This window comes from Pelophylax lessonae (genome assembly GCF_965119305.1).
Source record: "Pelophylax lessonae genome assembly, chromosome: 13".
Lineage (NCBI taxonomy): Eukaryota > Metazoa > Chordata > Amphibia > Anura > Ranidae > Pelophylax > Pelophylax lessonae.
This window is the reverse complement of record NC_138780.1, coordinates 182,915,860-182,938,821: the sequence shown is the minus strand read 5'-3', so window position 1 is coordinate 182,938,821 and position 22,962 is coordinate 182,915,860. Positions and strand designations below refer to the sequence as shown.

Sequence of the window (22,962 nt, the reverse complement as noted above, 5' to 3'; positions counted from 1 at the left end):
GATGTATGTATCACAGTTGGAGTTCCCCGTCTGAGGAGAGCAGCACGCCGGCCTTCCCCTTCGGAGTAAGCGCTTGGCTGAATTGATTGCATCTAATATTTGGGGTTATCTCTGACATTCCATCCATATTTATTTTTATTTTTTTTCTTCATTACAATTTATAGCGCCAAAATGCATGCAAAGCTATACGGTACATACACATCAGTCCCTGCCCTCAGGGAACTTACAGTCTAAGGGCTGTATATGGCATGCATGCATACCTATACTAGAAACTATGTAGACAGCAGCCAATGAACCTACAGCATGTCTTTGGGGAGTGGTTGGAAATCCACCCCCAGCATCAGAACATACAAACTCAATGCAGATTGTGTCCTGGCTGGGATTTAAACCAGGACCTCAGTGCTGCAAGGCAGAAGTGCCTGAATTCTTACAAGTCATTTGGAGGCGTGCTTTAGTCCTAAGTGGCCAAAGGTAATAAGTAGATGAGTTTTATAAACAGAACGTTACTAATCTCCTCATTCAGAAGCCCTTTGCCCGGTGATAACGACCTGAATGTATTTACTGTTTTATTATAGACACCGAGAGTCTGATTCACCATTTGCTGCACATCCATAAACTGACATGCAATTGGTGATAAAGGTTACTGTATAAAGCCTTGTTTTTTTTTCCTTTAGATTAATAAACACATCATACTTGCCTGCTCTGTGTAATGGTTTTGCACAGAGCAGCCCCAATCCTCTTCTTATTGGGTACCCTGCCAATGCTTCTGGCCACTCCCCCTGCCCAAGTGCTTTGGGGCACTCGTGCGTTGTCACTCCAAAGCCGCCTCTGTGGGTCTATGGAACACACAAGGCATGGCTCAGTCCCACCCCTCGCTCTCTCCTTACCAGCCAATGGCTCTCGCTGCTATCTCAGCCAATCAGGAGCGAGAATCCCAGGAGAGCTTAGGCTCTCATGCACATCGCTGTATCAAGATCGGGCTTAGGCAAGATTTAGGAGGTGCTTTTGGGGGAGCTGCACCCTGAAAGTTTATTGCCTTCGTGCATAGAATGCATAAAGGTGAAAAACTTTACAACCACTTTAAATTCAAAAGCAAACATTTTATTATTTTGCAGCTTACCAATTCTTAGATGTGAGGGCTGCATTCGTTTTTTTTCCTTTTTTATGCTTTCTTTCTTTTGCTTCCCCCTGGTGATCCACCCAGTAAGTCTGTTATTTTTCAACAGACCAAGCTCTCCTGCAGATGTAGCAATGGCAGGGATGAAACAAACCATTTACCACTGATGGGGGGAGATTCCCATGATCAGTTGTATTTATTCACTTAACCGCTTTACGACCGCCCACCGTAGTTGTACTGCGCCAGGCCGCCACTCCTGCGCGAATCGCCATAACTATACGTCGGTCGCGAGCATGGGGCTAGGGGGCGAGCGGGGAAGCCGATGCAGCGAGCAGGCGGCTCCAAATGCCGCCTGACAACAACGATCGTTCCCCGCTGAGAGAGAACGGTCAGCTGTTGTAAACCCAGCTGACCGTTCTTCTCCCTGAAATGATCATAGAGCGCCTGTGATCCTTCTATATAGGATCACATGTCTCTGTGATCATTTCAGAAGCCACGCCCCCCACAGTTAGAATCACTCCCCTAGGCTCACATTTAACCCCTTGATCTCCCACAGGGATTAAACCCCTTCCCTGCCAATGTCATTATTATAGTAACAGTGCATATTTTTACCACTGATTACTGTAGTAATGTCACTGGTCCCCCCCAAAAATGTCAGTTAAGGGTCCGATCTGTCCGCCGCAATGTCGCAGTCCCGCTAAAAAAAAAAACTATAAAAATGACAAATCTTTCCGTAGTTAGTAGGCGCAAACCAATCAAAATACGCTTATTGCGATTGGCCTAAAATGTTAAATTTTTGATTTTTAAATTTTTTTTTTTTTTTTCAAAATTGTCGCTCTTTTTGTTTATAGCACAAAAAATAAAAATTGCACAGGTGGTCAAATACCACCAAAAGAAAGCTCTGTTTGTGGGAAAAACATCAATCATTTGGGTACAGCGTTGCACGACAACGCAATTGTCAGTTAAAGTAAAACAGTGCCGAATTGCAAAATATGGCCTGGTCAGGAAGGGGGCAAATCTTTCCGGTCTTAAAGTGGTTTAATCATTTTTCTCAAAAGGAGAAAAAAAAAGTGTTGCTGCAGTGTTAGCTGGAGATTGGCTCCAATTTGTGTATCTAAATCTGCTAGTCCATCTGGCACTCCCCACCCCCCAGACTGACAATGCTGCTGTCCAAAGGTGCCCCCCTGTGCACCTTCATCCAGAGTGAAGCCACTTTAAAATAGGTGTGTTACTGGCCAGATCACCAGGTGAAAACAGAGGGAAAATAAAAGAAAAACGACTGCAGCCACCAAATCAAATGATTGGTAAGCTGCAATTTATCGCATTTTAGGTTTAATACTGCTTTAAGAAAGTGCTGTAAAACATGCATTGAACCTTTAGAGATAAATCCCACCCTTAATAGAACATGCATCGTATAGCGGGTATGCACGGCGAGGAGGAGGAGGGGCTTCCCCAGTCTCCACTGATATAAGCTGGCAGGGCAATGGCAGCAGTTTAATCACTGAAGTCACTGCAGGAAGATTCCATGATGTCATTGCACAGTCTTACCTATAAGTGAAACCCAGCTGGCAGACCCGGAGCGGTGCAGCAAATGCTGAGACAAGCAGTGACAGCTTGGAATGGAATCCTAGCTGCAGAAGACCATCTGTGTGCATATTTGGGGGGTTGCAGGGAGCTGCAGTTTGGTATCTTTGCCCTGGGCCCTGGGTGACTTTGTCCCGGCATTGTAGATCTGATCCTTGAGAGAAATGTCAGTAGTGTGTAAAGGGATGAATGGATATATTCCATTGTTGACTAGAAGGCTTCAGAGGAGTTTAGGTTCTACTTGCTTCTACCTACTTAACTAACCCCTTAGAACCAGGCGTCTGCCATCCCTTAAAGGTGTTTAGAATCCCGGGAGTCAGGGCGGGGCTTGTGGTCATGTGACCGCCATGATTGGCTTTCGCTGTGGTCATGTGATCGGAAAGCTCCCGATTGCAAGCGGTGAAAGGGAGCTTTCCAGTAACTGTGCCAGGAGCGTGCTATCGGCACAGCTGTATTGGCACTTTTGCACCCAAATATGTGGCCGCTCTGTGCCAAGGCCCGGCTGCTGAGAGGCCGCATATTTGCGTGGGCTCTGCGCCAATGGGTTAAACTCGGAAATTCAGTCTAACTCTAAATTCCAGGAAAACCGCCAATGCACAGATTAATTACATATAAGGAAGATGTTTTAGCTGCCAAAGGCTTTGTATTTCTGTCCATCCGGCCCTGAGGTTTTCTGTCCATTCGGCCCTGAGGTTTTCTGTCCATTCGGCCCTGAGGTTTCCTGTCCGCCCGGCCCTGAGGTTTCCTGTCCGCCCGGCCCTGAGGTTTCCTGTCCGCCCGGCCCTGAGGTTTCCTGTCCGCCCGGCCCTGAGGTTTCCTGTCCGCCCGGCCCTGAGGTTTCCTGTCCGCCCGGCCCTGAGGTTTCCTGTCCGCCCGGCCCTGAGGTTTCCTGTCCATCCAGTCCTGAGGTTTCCTGTCCACCCGGCCCTGAGGTTTCCTGTCCACCCGGCCCTGAGGTTTCCTGTCCACCCGGCCCTGAGGTTTCCTGTCTACCCGGCCCTGAGGTTTCCTGTCTACCCGGCCCTGAGGTTTTCTGTCTACCCGGCCCTGAGGTTTTCTGTCCACCCGGCCCTGAGGTTTTCTGTCCACCCGGCCCTGAGGTTTTCTGTCCACCCGGCCCTGAGGTTTTTTATATAGGTGCCAGACGGTAGAGCCAGGCTGGTGGTGACCTGACATTTCTCTCCTGCAGTCAAGCAATAATGCTTGGTCTTCTCCCAGCCCCCCACACTGTGATTGGACAGCAGCTCATCTGTCTGTCACTGTGCTTTTTCCTCCTATAAGCATGTTCCTTGTCACATGTGCTGCCCCCTCCCTCCCCGACCGCTTCAGAAATGTAACCTTCTTCATCTCTGTCCACAGAAGAAGCCTCTCTGGTCGGTGAGAATGAGACCTTCCCCAGAGCTCTGCTACATTGGAACCGAGCCGCCGCTCAAGGTTAGTGCAGATATTTTACATGAAGATATATCTGCCATATAAAGCGAATGTCCAGTCCAAACTGGGTTGTGTGGGGTTTTTTTTCTTTTTTTTTTTTGTTTTTTTTGATGGAGTGGATTAAAGCTAGACATGTTGTTTTGTTCCTAATTGAAATTTGAGCGAATTTTACATTGTTCGGAATTTCGGATGTATCCGAATTACAATAGTGATGAATTTAAAAGGAATCCGAAACAAAAAACACACTTTCGGACTAAATTTGAATCGTTTTCATATCGAATTTGAATAATTTTCGAATAGAATTCTGTACCAAAGAAGGATCAGGCGCCAAGATAATCAATGGGCATACGCCACTACGAAGGAGTCTAAGTAAACTGCTGCAAATTCACTGCAGGTGATCCCACATCAAAAATAAATGAAAAATATATCGGCCCAAAAAAAGTCTTGTCTGGACATGCACCTTGTGACTTTCATTAATTTCACAGGAAATAACACTGCAGTAATTTGTGTCTTGGTGTCTTGCAGGGTACACGCTGGCGCGGCTAAAGCTGGGTGACTATCATTACTACGGCTACGGGACGGAGGTAGACTACGAGACGGCGTTCATTCATTACCGCCTGGCATCAGAGCAGCAGCACAGTGCCCAGGCCATGTTCAACCTGGGATACATGCATGAGAAGGGTCTGGGCATCAAACAGGTCAGTGAGGAGTGAGACCTTTATACAGCATGTGACCTAAAAGTATGTGTAATATATTTACGTGTGTATATACAATATGTCTGTGTATATGTGTGTGTGTGTGTGTATAATTATATATAATGTGTCTGTATAGCGTGTATGTATGTGTATATATACAGTGCCTTGCGAAAGTATTCGGCCCCCTTGAACTTTGCAACCTTTTTGCCACATTTCAGGCTTCAAACATAAAGATATAAAACTGTAATTTTTTGTGAAGAATCAACAAGTGTGACACAATCATGAAGTGGAGCGAAATTTATTGAATATTTCAAACTTAACTAAACTTTTTTATTTGTTAACAAATAAAAAACTGAAAAATTGGGCGTGCAAAATGATTCAGCCCCCTTTACTTTCAGTGCAGCAAACTCTCTCCAGAAGTTCAGTGAGGATCTCTGAATGATCCAATGTTGACCTAAATGACTAATGATGATAAATAGAATCCACCTGTGTGTAATCAAGTCTCCGTATAAATGCACCTGCACTGTGATAGACTCAGAGGTCCGTTTAAAGCGCAGAGAGCATCATGAAGAACAAGGAACACACCAGGCAGGTCCGAGATACTGTTGTGGAGAAGTTTAAAGCCGGATTTGGATACAAAAAGATTTCCCAAGCTTTAAACATCCCAAGGAGCACTGTGCAAGCGATAATATTGAAATGGAAGGAGTATCAGACCACTGCAAATCTACGAAGACCTGGCCGTCCCTCTAAACTTTCAGCTCATACAAGGAGAACACTGATCAGAGATGCAGCCAAGAGGCCCATGATCACTCTGGATGAACTGCAGAGATCTACAGCTGAGGTGGGAGACTCTGTCCATAGGACAACAATCAGTCGTATACTGCACAAATCTGGCCTTTATGGAAGAGTGGAAAGAAGAAAGTCATTTCTTAAATACATCCATAAAAAGTGTCGTTTAAAGTTTGCCACAAGCCACCTGGGAGACACCAAACATGTGGAAGAAGGTGCTCTGGTCAGATGAAACCAAAATCAAACTTTTTGGCAACAATGCAAAACGTTATGTTTGGCGTAAAAGCAACACAGCTCATCACCCTGAACACACCATCCCCACTGTCAAACATGGTGGTGGCAGCATCATGGTTTGGGCCTGCTTTTCTTCAGCAGGGACAGGGAAGATGGTTAAAATTGATGGGAAGAAGTCAAAGAAATCAGATCAATATTCAGATGAAATACATATGATAGCTGTAAAACCTACCATAGGTTTTGTATTTCTGTCCATCCTGTTCTGTGATTTACACAGCTCTGCCACACAGAGTCACCCTGTCTGCAGTTCAATAACATTAACCGATATAATGTAAATTGCAGTGCAGCACAACTGGTTGACTCCTCGCCAGTCTGAGCTCTGTTGTACAGGGATTGATGTCCGGCTACATTCTGGTACTTTGTGGTGTTTGAATTTAAAAAAATGCACCAAATGATGTTCTAATGAAATCAGAGCTGTATTGTTCTTCGTCTTTTTATAGCTGCATGCAGTTCAGCCTTAACAGTTTCTCTCTCTCTCTCTCTCTGTCCCCTCTTTTTAGGACATTCATTTGGCCAAGAGGTTTTATGATATGGCAGCTGAGGCCAGCCCAGACGCACAGGTCCCTGTCTTCCTGGCGCTCTGTAAACTGGGAGTATTGTACGCTACACAGTACATGCAGGAACTGAATGTAAGTCGCACACACGCATGTATGTATGTATGTATGTATGTATGTAGGTGAATGTGAGTCACCCACCGTAGGAGCAAAGTCTGTGCATGTAACCAAGAATGGGAGTCTGCGACATCTGCTTATGCAGACCATTCCTTCTCTGATTTTGGGGTGTGTATTGTGTGACCTACAGTATGTCCATGTACCTGTGTACCTACCTACCTGAGAGAGATGTAGCCGGTGAAGGGGAAGGTGGGGAGAGAGAGATGTAGAGGGCGAGGGGGGAGAGCGAGACATGGAGGGGCAGGGGGAGAGAGATGTTGGGGGCGGGGGGGTTGTAGCGGCAGGGGGGATGGTGGGGGGGGGGGGAGAATGAGATGGGGGGGGGGGAGATGTAGAAGACAGGGAGGGGGAGAGAGAGATGTAGGGGACTGGGGGGGGGGAGTGAAATGTAGGGTATGGGGTGGGGGGGGAGAGTGTGAGATGTATGGGGGGGGGAGAGAGTGTGAGATGGGGGGGGAGAGAGTGTGAGATGGGGGGGGGGTGAGTGAAATGTAGGGGACTTGGGGGGGGGGGGGTGAAATGTTGGGGACTTGGGGGGGGGGGGAGGGGGAGATGTAGGGGACTTGGGGGGGGGGGGGGAGGGGGAGATGTAGGGGACCTGGTGGGGGGGGAGAGAGATGTAGGGGACGGGGGGGGGGAGTGAGATGTAGGGGACGGGGGGGGCGATGTAGGGGACTGGGGGGGAGAGAGAGTGAGATGTAGGGGATGTGGGGAGAGGCAGAGAGGGAGAGAGATGTAGGGGATGAGGGGGGAGGGGGATGGGGTAGAGGGAGATTTAGGGGACGTGGGGAGAGAGATGGGAGGAGAGATACAGAGGGAAATGGATGGATGGATGGAGGGAAGGAGGGAAATGTAGACAGACTTGCAGAAAGAGACAATGTGTGAACGAGGAAATTGTATCACCCAGAATAAAGTCAGACATGTATTAGCTGTATAGATGGAGAACTCCTAAGACATGGGTGCTCAACCTGTTGTCCTTAAGCTGTTGTGGAACTAAAAGTCCCATCATGCCTCTGCCTTTGGGAGTCATGCTTGTAACTTTTCAGCCTTGCAATGTTTAATGGGACTTGTAGTTTTGCAACAGCTGGAGGGCCTCAGGTTGAGCACCCATGTCTTAAGACTAAGCCCAGTTCTAGGGTAAAATACTTTAAAAAGGGGAGGTGCTAGACCAGTTTCTAGGAATAAGGTGACATTATCAGTGTGTGGGTGGAGTTTGTGATACGGCTTGTTTAAGGTGATTGTAGCCATATTAGTGCCCTACAAGTGTCCATGATACTGCTTGGACCTTGAAGAAGGGGTTACACCCACCAAAAACCTTGTCCTGAAAGATTTGGATTTTAGTGCAAAAAAAGAAAAAGAAAGTACCACGGACACTCGGACAGTACTCAATGGTTTGTGATACAGCTTGCATTGGGACTGTGGACTTGCTCCTATCTGCATGGACCAGACTTCTTTGGACACCAGCACACCATATAAGCCCGAGAAACTTTTTCTCAGTTGGTACAGCTGGGAAGGGCTGCTAATATGTAAATTAGCAAATTTCCTCTACCTGACACTTGGAATCATTTGTGGTCTGTGCCAGTTCTGCTTTTACTATCTGTTGAATTTGTGCCATTTCTGTGCCCTTTGTGATTCAAAGATTGTTAATCTTGTAATAACCTTTTAATGGAGTTGTAGCTAAACCATTCAGCCACTGCACACTAAAGATTTAGTTTAGACTGAGCTGTTATTTTTGGATTAATTTTCCTTTGTTTAGGGTGAAAACTGCTGACATGAGTCTTAGCATAGCCCCCCCCCCCCCGTCCCTACTTCTAATGTGTGTCCCCTGTTCCTCCATCAGGTGAAGGAAGTCATGTCCCGTGTTGATATGGATCAGTTACTGGGGCCAGAATGGGACCTCTATCTCATGACCATCATCGCATTACTCCTGGGAACAGTTATCGCTTACCGGCAAAGACAGCCACAGGTGGTCCCGCGACCTCCAGCACCCAGACCTGCCGCACAAGACCCCCCTCCTCCACAGCAAGATCAGCCCCAGCAACAGCCGCAGGAAGACCAGGCACCACAATGACATGGCGTCACTTGATGTTACCACGGACTGTCCCAAAGGCTTCCAGGAGTCGGCTCCGATCTGAACATATGCAACCACTTGGCCACACCGAGTGACATCTGAAACGAAAGCGAGATCAGTTTTTTGCTCTCTTCTTTGTCATTGTTTGTTTGCTGTACAAAGAAAAAAAAAAAAAAGCTTATTTTAAACAGCAGAGCACAGTCCGCAGTGATTTCCATTATTTATTACAGACTTATGGAACTCTACAAATACTTTTTATTCAGAATTTCAGTGCCGAGCCTGGGCTTTTATCGAAGGCTGTGGGGATGGACGTCGCTCTGGTTTTGCTTTCCACATGTCCAGTGACGCAATTCCTGCCAGTCTGCACATAATGTAACCGTCCCATAGTCAGACCATACGCCTGGGTGTTTCCTATAGATGGGGTGGCAGGTGGCACTAATAGGACTCTCATTTTCCCAATCTGTATCCAGCTGAGCAGGAGTTCTGCGGACATGGGGGCACCTTTTATAGGGCTTCACCATTATTCGATCAGCAACTCTAGGTGGAGGCATACTTCTTACTGATTTTATATGAACCCAGTTGATGCTGAAAAGATAACATTTTTTGGTTTCAGCATTTTTTTTTTCTTGTTTCTGTTAGTCACTTGCATAAAGGACTGTGCCAGCGGCTTCAGACATCTGCCTATTCGTTTGCAAATGTTACTGGGTAACGATGGCTTCCTCTGGAAGACTCTCTGTGCTGTCCCTTTGGAAAACCCTCTCTAACCTACTGGCTGCCAAGTGTACCTGTCTTCTGTACATGAACGGAAGAAGCCATGCTGTGCATATACAGTTGCCCGTCCTCGGGATTCTTTCAGAAACTTGTAAACTGCGTCCTCTGTGTGTACGTGACAGGTACGCTTGATCAGGAGAGGAAATAGTGCTGCTGTATTTGTACAGTGTAAATTCAGGGTTCGGCAAAGGGCTGTGACTTGTGAGTTTTATTTAAGTAATAAAATCTGAAAATAAATCTCTGGCTTCTTTTTCTCAGGTTTAATGAGCTGTGTTTATATTCTTCCTATTTTGAGTTTAAATATCAGCTAGGCCCCCCCCCCCCCCCCATTTTCACACACGGGGATGAAAAGTCCTAAAAAATGAGATCCACACTGCTACGTGTTTCGTTTTACATACTGTGAGTGGAGGATAGGTAGCAGGTACCAACCTCCCTGGGGGTGAGCACACCAGCCAGAGATACCAGTCCAGCAATGTAGTGACAAACAGTGGTGTGTTTATTTTTGCTATTTAGAAAGTGCTGTACAGTAATCCAAACCGAAAAAAAAAACCTCCAACAAACCAAATCCTAGCTGTGTCCTGGCACTAACTACACAATCAAAATCAACATGCACCATTTGACAGCTTTCCACCAACCTTTCAGCTCTAACAGACACGACTTGTCTGTTCCCCAGGCTCAAGAGCCCTGACTGTGTGTGCCCAGGTGAGTCTTAATTACCAAGAGAGAGGTGCAAAACCAGGACTGGACATCTGTACATGAACAGACGAAGCCATGCTGTGCATATAAAGTTGCCTGTCCTCAGGATTCTTTTAGAAAGTTGTAAACTGCATCATCTCTGTGTACGTGAGCGGTATGCTTGACCAGGAGAGGAAATGATGCTGCTGTATTTGTACAGTGTAAATTCAGGGTTCGGCAAAGAGCTGTGACGTTTTATTTCATTAATAAAATCTAAAAAAAAAATCTCTGCCTGTTTTTGATATTTTTCTTTTGTTTTTTTATTCTCCGGGTTATATGAGCCATGTTGTTGTTTTTTTTTTTTTTTCCCCTATGTTGAGTTCAAATATTAGCTAGGCCCCCCATTTCCACACACGCCATGAAGCTTCCTATTCAATGAAATCCACATTTATACGTTATCCCTTCTTACATACTGTGAGCTGGGGATAGGTAGCAGGTACCAATCTCCCTGGGGTGAACACACCCTCAGGCACAGATGCCAGTCCAGCAAAGTAGTGGCAAACAGTGGTGTGTATATTTGCGCTATTTACAAGTGCTGTACAGTGATCCAAAATTAATTACAAAAAAAATTCCAAAAAAGCCAAATCCTAGCTATGTCCTGGCACTAACTACACTATCAGGCTGTCCAAGCCTAATACTTGTCAGCCTTCACATACAGTTTGACAGCTTTCCACCAACCTTTCAGCTCTAACAGACACAACTTGTCTGTTCCCCAGGCTCAAGAGCCCTGACTGTGTGTGCCCAGGCGAGTCTAAATTACCAAGGGAGAGGTCAAAAATAATAATATAAACATGTGCTGTTTTGCTGTGCTCAATACATAACCACATAGAACGTGAAACAATGATCAAAAAGTGCACAATATAAATTTATAACACAATGTGGTAATATAATGTGATTTATATAAGTGAATGCAAATAAATCAACAAAACCAAATAAGTGAAGAGTCCAATTACATCATTGATCCAAAAAAATAATGAAAAAATCCAGTGTAGATATAGGTGAAAAAACTTTCAAGATATTCCTCTACCAGGTGCAAAGGGGATGTGGTAATTTTAACCCTGTGAGTAGTGTAGAACACATATGCTCACCAGAAAATTTCAGGCCCCCAGGACCTATATCACTTTCATATAAGATATTCGCATTCCACTACTGTAACACCCCAGGATATCCACAATTGAAGATCATCAATACATAGAAGACACAGAAAAGAGATAATCCCGATTATTGTCAAAAAGTAAGAACAGAAGGATAACCTGCTTACATTATACAGTGCCCATCCTGGCACTGGTGAGAAACGCCACAAGCAACTAGAGAACAGACATTACTTTCCGCATCAAACAGCTGACTCTGTCCCCTGAATCTGGCTCCTGTGGTTGCGGCCGGCATGCCTTTCACCGAGAACACAACCAGCCCGCAATGCATTTGGCCAGAGGTCGCTTGTGGCGTTTGTGAATATCTTATATGAAAGTGATATAGGTCCTGGGGGCCTGAAGTTTTCTGGTGTGCATATATGTGTTCTACACTACTCACAGGGTGAAAATAAACCACGTCCCCTTAGCAGCACCTGGTGGAGGAGTATCTTTAAAGTTTTTTCACCTATATCTACACTGGATTTTTTTTTCTTTTTGGATCAATGATGTAATTCTCTCTTCACTTATTTGGTTTTGTTGATTTATTTGTATTCACTTATATAATCCCATCATATTTCCACCAGTGGCAGCTGGCACGCTGGAATTCAGGGGGGGTGGCAAACCAATGCCCAAACCCCCCCCCCGGGTCGGTCAGGTCAGTCAGTCAGGTGACACATTCCTCCCCCCGTCTGCCTCCTTACCTCCTCCCTCCTGCCAAGCCAGGGAGTGCTGGATGGCTGAGCCGCTGTGTCTCTTCTGCCTCTTCCTGGCCACTGGCCAGTAAGATCGCTTCACCTTTTCAGCCGATTGGGAAAGGGGCCTCACAGCCCTCTTCCTGATTGGCTGGGAGGAGAGTCAGTGTGACAATAGCGAATATTCATTTGCTATTGTCACACAACTGGGTGGGCTCAGGGCGCACCATTTTTTGAAGCCTATTAGAGCCTCTAGCTCTAATCACGTGCTTCAAAAAGAAAAAAAAATCCCCGATTGGAATCCATGTGTCCGGCACACTGCATGTAGATTAGGGGGCCGGACGCATGGATGGGGGGGGGGTGGCACCCAAAATGGACGGGCCGTCCCTGATTACCACATTGTGTTATTTATATTGGGCACTTTTTGATCATTGTTTCACATTCTATGTGGTTATGTATTGAGCACAGCAAAACAGCGCCTGTTTATATTATTTTTTATTTCTGTATGTGTTCATTCACATTTAAAGGGACAGCAGTTTATTAGCATAATGCATTGTTATTTTTTGGCGCCTTCATCCTATTGCACCAAGGGAGAGGTGCAAAACCTGAACTGGACATCTGTACACGAAGAGAAGAAGCCATGCTCTGCATTTACAGTTGCTTGTCCCCAGGATTCTTTCAGAAATTTGTAAATGGCATCCTCTGTGTGTACGTGACCGGTACGCTTGATCAGGAGAGGACATTTTGCTCCTGTATTTGGACGGTGTAAGTTCAGGGTTTGGCATAGAGCTGCGACTTGTGAGTTTTATTCAAGTAATAAAATCTGAAAAGGAATCTCCAGCTTGTTTTGTTTTCTTCCTCCGATTATATGAGCCATGGTAATATTTTTTTCCTATGTTAATTTCAAATATCAGCTAGGACCCGCATCCCCATTTTCACACACCGCATGAAACATCATACAGTAGAAGTTCCATGTTGATACGTTATCCATTTTACTTACCTCCACATACAGTTTGACTGCTTTCCATACAACCTTTCAGCTCTAACAGACATGACTTGTCTATTCCTCAGGCACAAGAGCCCTGACTCTGTGTCCAGGCAAGTCTAAATTACCAAGGGAGAGATGCAAAACCCAAACTGGACAGAGGATTAGAGGTCTCTAAATGTGTATGAGAGGAGCCTGGGAGACCTGTAAATCCTGAATATGACTTTTCCAGGCTCCCTTTGAGACACTCTGCTTAAAAACATAAAATGATACAGAATAATCATTAAAGATGAGCTCCAGTCATATTTCCTCAAACTTTTTAAAGTCAGCAGCTACAAAAACTGTAGCTGCTGACTTTAAATAAACAGACACTTACCTGTCCCAGGATCCAGCCCTATGCTCACCCGATCTGTTTTTTCCACTGGTCTTCAGTCCCTGACTCTGGCATCTTAAAGTGGAGGTAAAGTCCACTTTTGATCGTGTACCTACAGGTAAGCATATAAGAGGGTTTACCTGTAGGTACAGTGACTACCTCCTTAACTTGCACTGTTTAGGAGATATTCACACGGGATGCAGCCAGTGACGTCACCGGCACATGCGCTCAGAAGGAATGGTATACCCGTGCCGCACCTTCAGAGCTCCGTGCCAAGGCCACATGTGAGGAACTGACGTCATCGTGGCCCCAGCCATTCATTCATACAGTCGGGGCCCATGAACCCTGAAGTAAGACCGGGTGAAGATGGAAGCGCTGGACAGCCATGACAGTGCTGCGCTGGAGGGCTTGTTGTGCAGGTAAGTCTGTCGTAATGTGCTACTACAGTATCATGACGACATGTGAATGGTCCAACAATCTTCTGGGACCTGTGGCAAGTCTCAGAAGACTGTGGGGAGGGAAAGGAGAACATCCACACAGATCGCCCAGGCGATCCGAACGGAAGCAGGAGTAAGTATCTTATCAATCCAGGTACCTGCAGCCCCCCCATTTAAAAAGAAAAAAAAAGCCAAATATTGCAGAGGAGAGGAGGAATACAGCAGAACTTCCCCTTTTGGGTGACCAAACACATGATCTTTGTTGTTCACAGAGCGTGTCTCTGCTAATAGGCAAAGTATCCAATGATCTAAGAATAAAGCATAGATAGTGGTATTGTAAGGCCATGGATAAAGTTGGTAAGATTGGTTACAGATTCTGCCTATCTGATGATACTGGAACATGGGTCCTAATGTGGTCATGAGGAAGATTGATTGGTGCATGTGATAGTATATCGGCAAAGAAGAAGGGAGGGGTGTAGGGAGGTGGCGTAGGAGGAGAGAATTTGGGAATAGGGGAGTTAGGGGTGATGCAAATGGTAGAGGGAGCATTTGCATTTTTTTTTTTTTTTTTTTTTTTTTTATTCTCAGGTTAAATGAGCCATGTTAATTTCTTCTATGTTGAGTTAAAATATCAGCTAGGACCTCCCACCAATTTTCACACGTTGCTACGTTTTCCATGTGACATACTTCCACATTCAGTTTTACAGCTTTCCACCAACCTTTCAGCTCTAACAGACACGACTTGTCTGTTTCCCAAGCTCAAGGGCCCTGACTGTGTGTGCCCAGGTGAATCTAAATTACCGATAGAGGATCAGAGGTCTCTAAATATGTACGAGGGAGACCTGTAAATCCTGAACAGGACTTTTTCCAGGGTTTGGTAAGATTGGTTATAGATTCTGCCTATAAGATGATACTAGAACATAGGATCTAATGTGGTCATGAGGAAGACTGAGTGGTTCATGTGGTAGTATATCGGCAAAGAAGAAGGTGGTAGAGGGGGTGTAGGGACTTGGCATAGGAGGAGAGAATTTGGGAATAGGGGAGTTAGGGGTGATGCAAAGGTTAGGTAGGAGGGAATGTAGGGAGAGAAGATAAGGTGGTAAAAGGAGAAGGTAGAAGAAGAGGGTAGGTGGGATGTAAAGATTGGGAAGGGGGGAGAGAGGTTGGAAAGCAGTGGCTAGTGATGGATGAGTAGGGGGAAAGCTATGGAGGGCAGATACCTGGCCCTCATTTATTATCCATAATAGCACCAAAGAGCTTTGCATTCATTGTCTGTTCTGTTGCCACTCCAAATTGAGGGACCCATTGTGACAAGCCAGCATGGAGGCCAATAAAGTATTTGGCAACCTAAAGGTTATGTACAGGCAGAACTTTTCTTTATGGTTTTGGATAGAGTGGTGAAGGATTAGAACCTAAGCAGAGGTGTGCTGGATGCAGATTTTTCACATATTGTGAAAATGTGGACAACGTTGTGGCTTGAGCCCAACTGGCCTGTATTCCGCATCTCATCACAAAGATGGGTGATCCCCCAGGAGAGTACATTTACTTGAACTGAGAAATTGTGTAATAGGTTGAGAAAGCCAAATGGAAAATCCTTAGGAGTCCAAAGTCTTTATAGTTCAACTGGTTTCAACAAGCAGGGCAAAGGATAGCCAATGTGTTTTCCCCCACATAATCCCCCTTCGTCAGGGCTCGCGCAAAAGTTTAATACAACAGATAAAATGATGATAAAGAAGAATTGCTGCTAAAAATCTATTTTATAATCAACAATTAGAAACTGTGAAGCCCCAACAGGAAAGAACAAAAGTTCATCCGCCTTATGTTTCATCCCATGGCTTCATTCACGGCCCTGGTTGTAGAAAACTGTCTTTACCTTACAAATAAAAGTCTCTTTCATTGATTGGGTTATTTATTAATGGGCAATCACAGATGTTCCCATGTGTGTTGAGATTTTGCATCCTTGGATGTTGTTGATATGTGAGCTTTGATCCAGAAGTGGAAGTCTTGTTGGCTCTCTATAAAGTGGTGAACGCGATAAGCAATTGATAATATTAGGGAGAAATCGCTGATGATGTATTTTGTCTCGTAATCTTGCACAAACAGTTTATATCGAACAATTATTGCAGCTCTTCTGCCAGGAAAATGACCCAACCTCCCCCTAAACTCTCACAAACATGCGGGAGCTATCTCTCCGGGGTATGGACTTTGACAGCGCAATTAAACTGATGCACAAAATAACCCCCTACAGGGAAATGCCTATTAGTGCTGCCAGCCAGCTAACGGACCACATTGCCCTGTGTTCCCCTTTCTTTTACCCTGCTGGGGGCTGACAACTCCTGGACATTAAATGTATGAAATGTACTAGAGAAGACAGAAGAAAGATGGCGGCATCACAGGAGACCCTACTAATCTGCATGCTGTGCCTGAACTGCGTATATGGTGAGTGGCTTATCCTGCTAATATAAGAGGTCTCATCCATCAAAGACAAGTACATAATATATTCTGCAGATTATCCCATCACTAACATCTATAGAGATCTGCAGAACATTGCTTTGTACTGTTTTTACCCCGACAGATACATAGTAATAAGTTGCAGATTATTTCATCATTAGTTTCTCTAGAGATCTGCTGAACATTGCTCCCTTCCATCCCCAAGAGCTGCACGTTGATTGATTCTTCTGAATAATACTGAACTTTCTACTCAGATTTGGAAGCTTTATGTGCCATTAATGACTATATGGAAATAAATGTGTGTAGTAAGGCACTGGGCCCTCTAATGCAGTCATTCCCAACTAGAGTTCTATCAAAGTTTGGTGTGGCTGACTGACCTCCCATTGGATGCTTAGTTCTGAGGCCAACTCCAGCCAGCATTATGACACAATCTTTAATTGCGTTTAGGGGAGGCATTCCAGCCACTACTGTAAGGTGAACATTCTTCCCACTGATCACCAATGTAAAGCCCCGTACACACGATCAGATTATCGAACAATCTGTCATCCGTTTTTTGTGGCATGCTAGTCTGATGTGGAAAGTGAAGAGGTTTTTTTCATACGAATTTTCCCGTACGACAGAATTCTACTTCAGAAGTGATGTCATGTGTTGGATTGCTTTTTATGTGTTCTTTCGTCTCTGAGCATGCCTAGTCTTGCTCTTAAGATTTTTTTCCGTCAAAATCTGTACTAATGAGACGAAAATCGGACGTTGTATTAACGGACAACAAAAATTTTATAGCCTGCACATCAGGATTTTGCCAGCCGAAAAGTCGGAGTCGGCTGTCGAAAAGCACCATACTAACAATCCGAAAATCGGCAGATCGGTCGTTGGACGAAATTTCCCTTCATATTTTCTTATCGTGTGTACGGGCCTTAAGGACCAATCTTCCCACTGATCACCAATGTAAGGACCATTCTTCCCACTGATCACCAATGTAAAGAACTTTATTCAAGCTCACTACCAATGTAAGGAGATTTTTCCCACTGGCTACGAAATGTAAGGGGCATTCTTCTCACTGGCCCCCAATGTAAGGACTATTCTTCCATTGACCACCAATGTAAAGAGCATTCTTCACACTCACAACCAATGTAAGGAGCATTCTTCCCACTGACCACCAATGCAAAGAACATTCTTCACACTGACCACCAATGTAAGGGACATTCTTCCCACTGATTCCCAATGTAAGAAGCATTCTTCCCACTGACTGCCAATGTAAGAAGCATTCTTCCACTGACCACAAATGTAAGAGACATACTTCCCATTGACCATCAATGTAAGGAGCATTCCTCACACTCACAACCAATGTAAGGAGCATTCTTTCCTCTGACCACCAATGTAAGGAGCATTCTTCACACTTTCAACCAATGTAAGGAGTATTCTTCACACTGACCACCAATGTAAGGGGCATTCTTGTCACTGGCCCCCAATGTAAAGAACATTATTCAAGCTCACTACCAATGTAAGAAGCATTCTTCCCACTGACCACCAATAAAAGGTGCACTCTTCCTTCCCACTGACCACCAATGTAAGAAAAATTCCTTGATGTGTGGCTGATTAACCTCCCATTTGATTGTGTATTCATAGTGCCAGCCCCAACATCACTTGACAGAGCGAGCAGCATGACACCCATGATCTACGGCTGTCTTTAAGGGAGACATCTTTTTTTTTTTTAACACAAATCGTCCCTCACTGTCAACTAGACTATGATGTTCCTGAAAGTCAAGGGACCGATGGACTAGCACACTCACCCCACGGGAGTAGGAGGTGTGCGTGGAGTGGTATTCCCAGCCCGCCCAGGCATAATGCAACCAGGATCGTGACTCAGCAGCCATCTAAGTGGGTCTCCTGCAACGAACAGATGGCTGGAAAATGCCTGCGCAGGGCCGAAGAGACCATAGACCACTTAAGTGGGTCCCTCAGTCCCCTAACATTCCAGGAAATAACCGGGACAGTAGTCATGGTGGGTGGCAGAACAGCATAATCCCGGATGGGACAGGGGCACTGGTCAGTGGACACCACACATGGTAGAGTATGGGATAGGGAACACGGCCATCACTAGCTAGGCATATAAGAAAGGCACATTTCGGACTCCAACCCAAGGAGGTCAACAGGACCTTCCAACTAAACAGTGTAAAGAACAGAGCTCCGGGCCGAGGGTGGCCCGACCAACCACACAGTCTCCTACTGTCAGGGCCCTCGGACACCGGTGTCACAGACATCGTCCCTGGGGAACACCCCAGCTCAGCTTCCCCTCCCACTGACCGCCAATGTAAGGAGCATTCTTCCCACTGATGGTGAATGTAAGGAGTATTCTTCCACTGACCACAAATGTAAGGGACATACTTCCCGTTGACCGTCAATGTAAGAAGCAATCTTCCCACTGACCACCAATGTAAGGGACATTCTTCCCACTGATCACCAATGTAAGGAGCATTCTTCCCACTGACCACCAATGTAGGGAACATTATTCACACTGACCAGCAATGTAAGTAATATTCTGCCCACTGACCACCAGTGTAAGGAGCATTTTTTCCACTGACCCTCGTTGAAATGGTCTTATGAGAGGTACCCTAAGACCTCTAATGAACCCTCTAAATCTTGTGCTCTGCAGGAGTGGACTGGATGGCAAATTATATGGATGGAATGATAGAACATATCTCTCGATACGGGCTGCAGGTAAGGGAGTCCGATGACTGTATTATATGTACAGTCTATATAGCAGATAGTAGATCTCACTTAGGAACAATAGATCCCCCACCAGCAACAGTAGACCCCCCCAACAACAATAGATTCTCTAGCAAACACCTGCAACAATTGAGCCCACCCTGTAACAGTAGATCCTATCTGGTAACAATAGCCCTCCCTCTAGCAACACTACACTCTCCTCCCCCAGCAACCATAGATCTGTAGCTGAAACAGTCTAGGAGAATGCAATCGAGGAGAATGCAAGTTTTTTTGTGCTATTATACACTAAGGGCTTAAGAACACAGGCATATGCAGCCATACAATGTTAAATACAAGTGTAATTCGGCACCCGGGAAGCCACAGGTGATATGTACAACCGCCTGTACATATCAATTACTGGATACAGTAGCAGATGAGTATATGCTGGTCCTAGTGTAAACCACGGAAGCATATGGACATACCAATTTGCATCTGCATTAAGCTCACAATGCATACTATCAGAAGGAATAATTTTCCTCTCTTCCCACAATTAATATTTGGACCTATGATAGATTAAATAATATTCCCTCAGATTGTTGGAAATGACAAACAACTGCAGTGTATAAAGACCAGGGATGAAGGTAGGTGAAACTGTCCTGCAGGAAACTGCCATATGACAGTAGACTGCCATCTCAATCTGATGGGATTCCCCACCCCACAGCCACCTGTAATAAACATTTAGGGATGATCATCAGCTCCATCTAGTGGCCATAATGTGGTATTTCCTTGATTCACGCTTACCTGTATGAATGACTTTTGACCTGGAGAGAAAATAGTCTAATAATATTCAATAATATTCAATTTGGCTCCCAGTTGAGAGTAGGAAAGCTCCATAGTGTCATACTGTTTAAAAAGGTTTATTCAAAAAACAGTAGCAAGGTACTCAATTTTAAAAAAACTGACAGGTGTATCACATCCACGAGCACCGAGCTCGTCTGTACATCTCTTTCCGGTATACCGAGGCCCTACGCGTTACGTCACTAAGTCACGCATGTGACTTCTTCAGGGTATCCTGAATGTGAAGTGCAGTACAGTGCAGTGACGTAACACGTAGGGCCTTGGTATACTGGAAGAGATGTACAGACGAGCTTGGTGCTCGTGGATGTGATACACCAGTCAGTTTTTTTTAAAAGTGAGTACATTACTACTGTTTTCTAAATAAACCTTTTTAAACAGTATTACGCAATGGAGCTTTCTTAACCTCTAACCGAGACTTAATCTGGAGTGAATCTAACATCTAAAAGAAAGGAATCCAGATGATACAATCTCTACTTTAGAAGTACTGAAAACAAAGGATCAGCAGAGAAAGGGCTTCTTATGCTGTTACCTTACAGCAGTAAGGTGAGCGGCTTGTGCACTTATAGGTGTCACTTGCACTGAAGACTCACACACTATTCAAACACCTGAAGATTACACAATTAATTGTATTCAACATTCACAGTGTGCTATTTGTCACATGGTGAAGGATAACATTTATTTTTTGACTATTGATTTAACAGTCGTCACCTCTTTTTCATTGTTTATGCACTTTATTCATATTATTACTGCTGGATTATTATTCATATAATTTTTCATTGATTATTTATTGATTCACTATTGAGATTTGAAGTCATTCATTGCTTAATATTAATTTTCAATAACACAGCACTAGCCCCACAGCGCAGCACTCCACTATCAGTATTTCTTCACACTTAATAGCTTGGGTATAGGCTAAATCTGTGTTTGCTAGCTGTTTGGGTTACTATTGGTATTTTTTGAGGATAGCGTGAGAGTCCCACACTACAAAATGTATGAACAATATCATTCAATCGTCTTCAGCAATTTCCAGAGAAGGCGGCAGGTCGAGTGAGCTACCACCGACAACTTACCTGTCCTGACACCTCCCCCTCTCCCCTGACACCCACTACAGGTAAGTGAATCATTTACATAATCTCACTCTTTATAGTGTATCTATCTTTTATAATGTATATATATATCTTTATAATGTATCTAACTTTTGGTTGGAGTAACGAATGGTTAAAACCCTAAGAGGCATGGGTTAAACTTATTGGATTATGTATTTTTTAGCTGGATAATGTTCCAGTAAATATTATTTTTTTCTGCTAACCTGAAATATAATATAATAAAATATAATATGATGTAGTATAATATAATATAATAAAATATAATATGATGTAGTATAATATAATATAACATAATATAATATAGTATAATATAATATGATGTAGTATAATATAATATAATATAATAAAATATGATGTAGTATAATATAATATAATATAATATAATATGATGTAGTATAATATAATATAACATAACATAACATAAAATAATATAATATAGTATAATATAATATAATATAATATAATATAATATAATATATATCTTACAATATAAGATTTTAGCACTCAAGCCCACCTACTTCATGTAACTTTCCCACCCTCCGATGCTGCTGCCCCATTTAGATTTTTTTCCCCAGTTTTTCTAATATAGAATTTCCTGACATCATTCCCAGAATTTATTTCAACTTCCAGAAATCAGGTAACTGCATCATTAGGCCCCATGCACACGGGGCGTTTTTAACGCCGCTGTAAGCAGCGTCAGACGTTTTCTTTTTGCAGCCTAAAAACGCCCCTCCATGTTATTCTATGGCCTCATGCACACTCAGACGTTTTTGAGCTGTAAGTGGCCTAGGCGTTTTTAAGCTGCAACAAGAACCCACGACCTGCGCGTTCTGAGGACCAGTGTTACAGCGTTAAAAACGCCTGACGCTGCTAAAAGCTGAATAACTTTGCTATAACGTTGCTTAACGTGCGTTAAGCCACGTTATACGTTTTTTTTTCTTCCATTCAAAATCAATGGTTCCCTATGGGAGCCTATTGATTTGAATGGAGGTCGCACCGCAACACCGCAAGTCGGATCCGACTTGCGGGGCGACTTGCGATGTGAGAATCTTGAGGGGGAACTCCACGCCAAAATGGGAAAAAAACGGCGTGGGGGTCCCCCCCAAGGTTCCAAACCAGGCCCTTCGGGTCTGGTATGGAATTTGAGGGTAGCCCCATGCCGAAAAAACGGCGTGGGGTCCCCCCTCAAAATCCATACCAGACCCTTATCCGAGCATGCAGCCCGGCAGGCCAGGAAAGGGGAGGGGATGAGTGAGCGGCCCCACCCCTCCTGGACCACACCAGGCCACATGCCCTCAACATGGGGGGGTGTTGGTGCTTTGGGGCAGGGGGAGCTCTGCACCCCCCACCTCAAAGCACCTTGCCCCCATGTTGATGAGTACAAGGACCTCATCCCCACAACCCTGGCCGGTGGTTGTGGGGGTCTGAGGGCAGGGGGCTCATCGGAATCTGGAAGCCCCCTTTAACAAGGGGCCCCCCAGATCCCAGACCCCCTCCATATGTGAATGGGTATGGGGTACACTGTACCCCTACTCATTCACCACATAAAAGGCAGTGTATGGAAATAACGACAAGAGACGTTTTGGAAAGTTTATTAAAAATCTTCATCCGACTCTTCTTGTCTTCTCCTCTCCGGGGTCTTCTCCTCTCCGGGGTCTTCTCCTCTCCAGGGTCTTCTGCTCTTTTGCTGTCCGCCCTTCTTGTCTTCTCCTCTCCAGGGTCTTCTGCTCTTTTGCTGTCCCCTCTTCTTGTGTTCTTCTTTCCGGGGTCTTCTGCTCTTTTTCTGTCCCCTCTTCTGCTGTCCACTCTTCTTTTCTTCTCCTCTCCGGTCTTCTGCTCTTTTGCTGTCGGCTGTCGGCTCTTCTTCCTCCGGTCCTCCGACGACGACGTCTCCGCTGATTATGCCTATCTCCGGTCTCTGCAGCTTATTATATAGCCATTAGGGGCGGGGCCTCCCGATGACGTCACCGGGAGGCCCCGCCCCTAATGGCTATATAATAAGCTGCAGAGACCGGAGATAGGCATAATCAGCGGAGACGTCGGAGGAGGAGGACCGGAGGAAGAAG

The 22,962-nt window shown here is 44.8% G+C and overlaps 2 protein-coding genes across 2 annotated transcripts in view; both read left to right on the top strand.

Annotated features, from left to right (window-relative positions):
• The window catches only part of SEL1L (SEL1L adaptor subunit of SYVN1 ubiquitin ligase), a 74,229-nt gene extending 64,569 nt beyond the window's left edge, over positions 1-9,660 (top strand). The window contains exons 18-21 of the mRNA XM_082275297.1: positions 4,061-4,135; positions 4,658-4,830; positions 6,411-6,539; positions 8,422-9,660. Coding sequence (XP_082131423.1) covers positions 4,061-4,135; positions 4,658-4,830; positions 6,411-6,539; positions 8,422-8,652 — 608 coding nt within the window. The 3' untranslated portion in view covers positions 8,653-9,660. The remainder of the gene's footprint in view (positions 1-4,060; positions 4,136-4,657; positions 4,831-6,410; positions 6,540-8,421) is intronic.
• A 6,466-nt stretch (positions 9,661-16,126) lies between these two features.
• Positions 16,127-22,962, top strand: part of LOC309569450 (phospholipase B1, membrane-associated-like) — a gene marked incomplete at its 5' end in the record, with an annotated part of 37,788 nt that continues 30,952 nt past the window's right edge. Inside the window, 3 exons of the mRNA XM_082275289.1 lie at positions 16,127-16,214; positions 18,880-18,944; positions 20,811-20,901. Coding sequence (XP_082131415.1) covers positions 16,127-16,214; positions 18,880-18,944; positions 20,811-20,901 — 244 coding nt within the window. The remainder of the gene's footprint in view (positions 16,215-18,879; positions 18,945-20,810; positions 20,902-22,962) is intronic.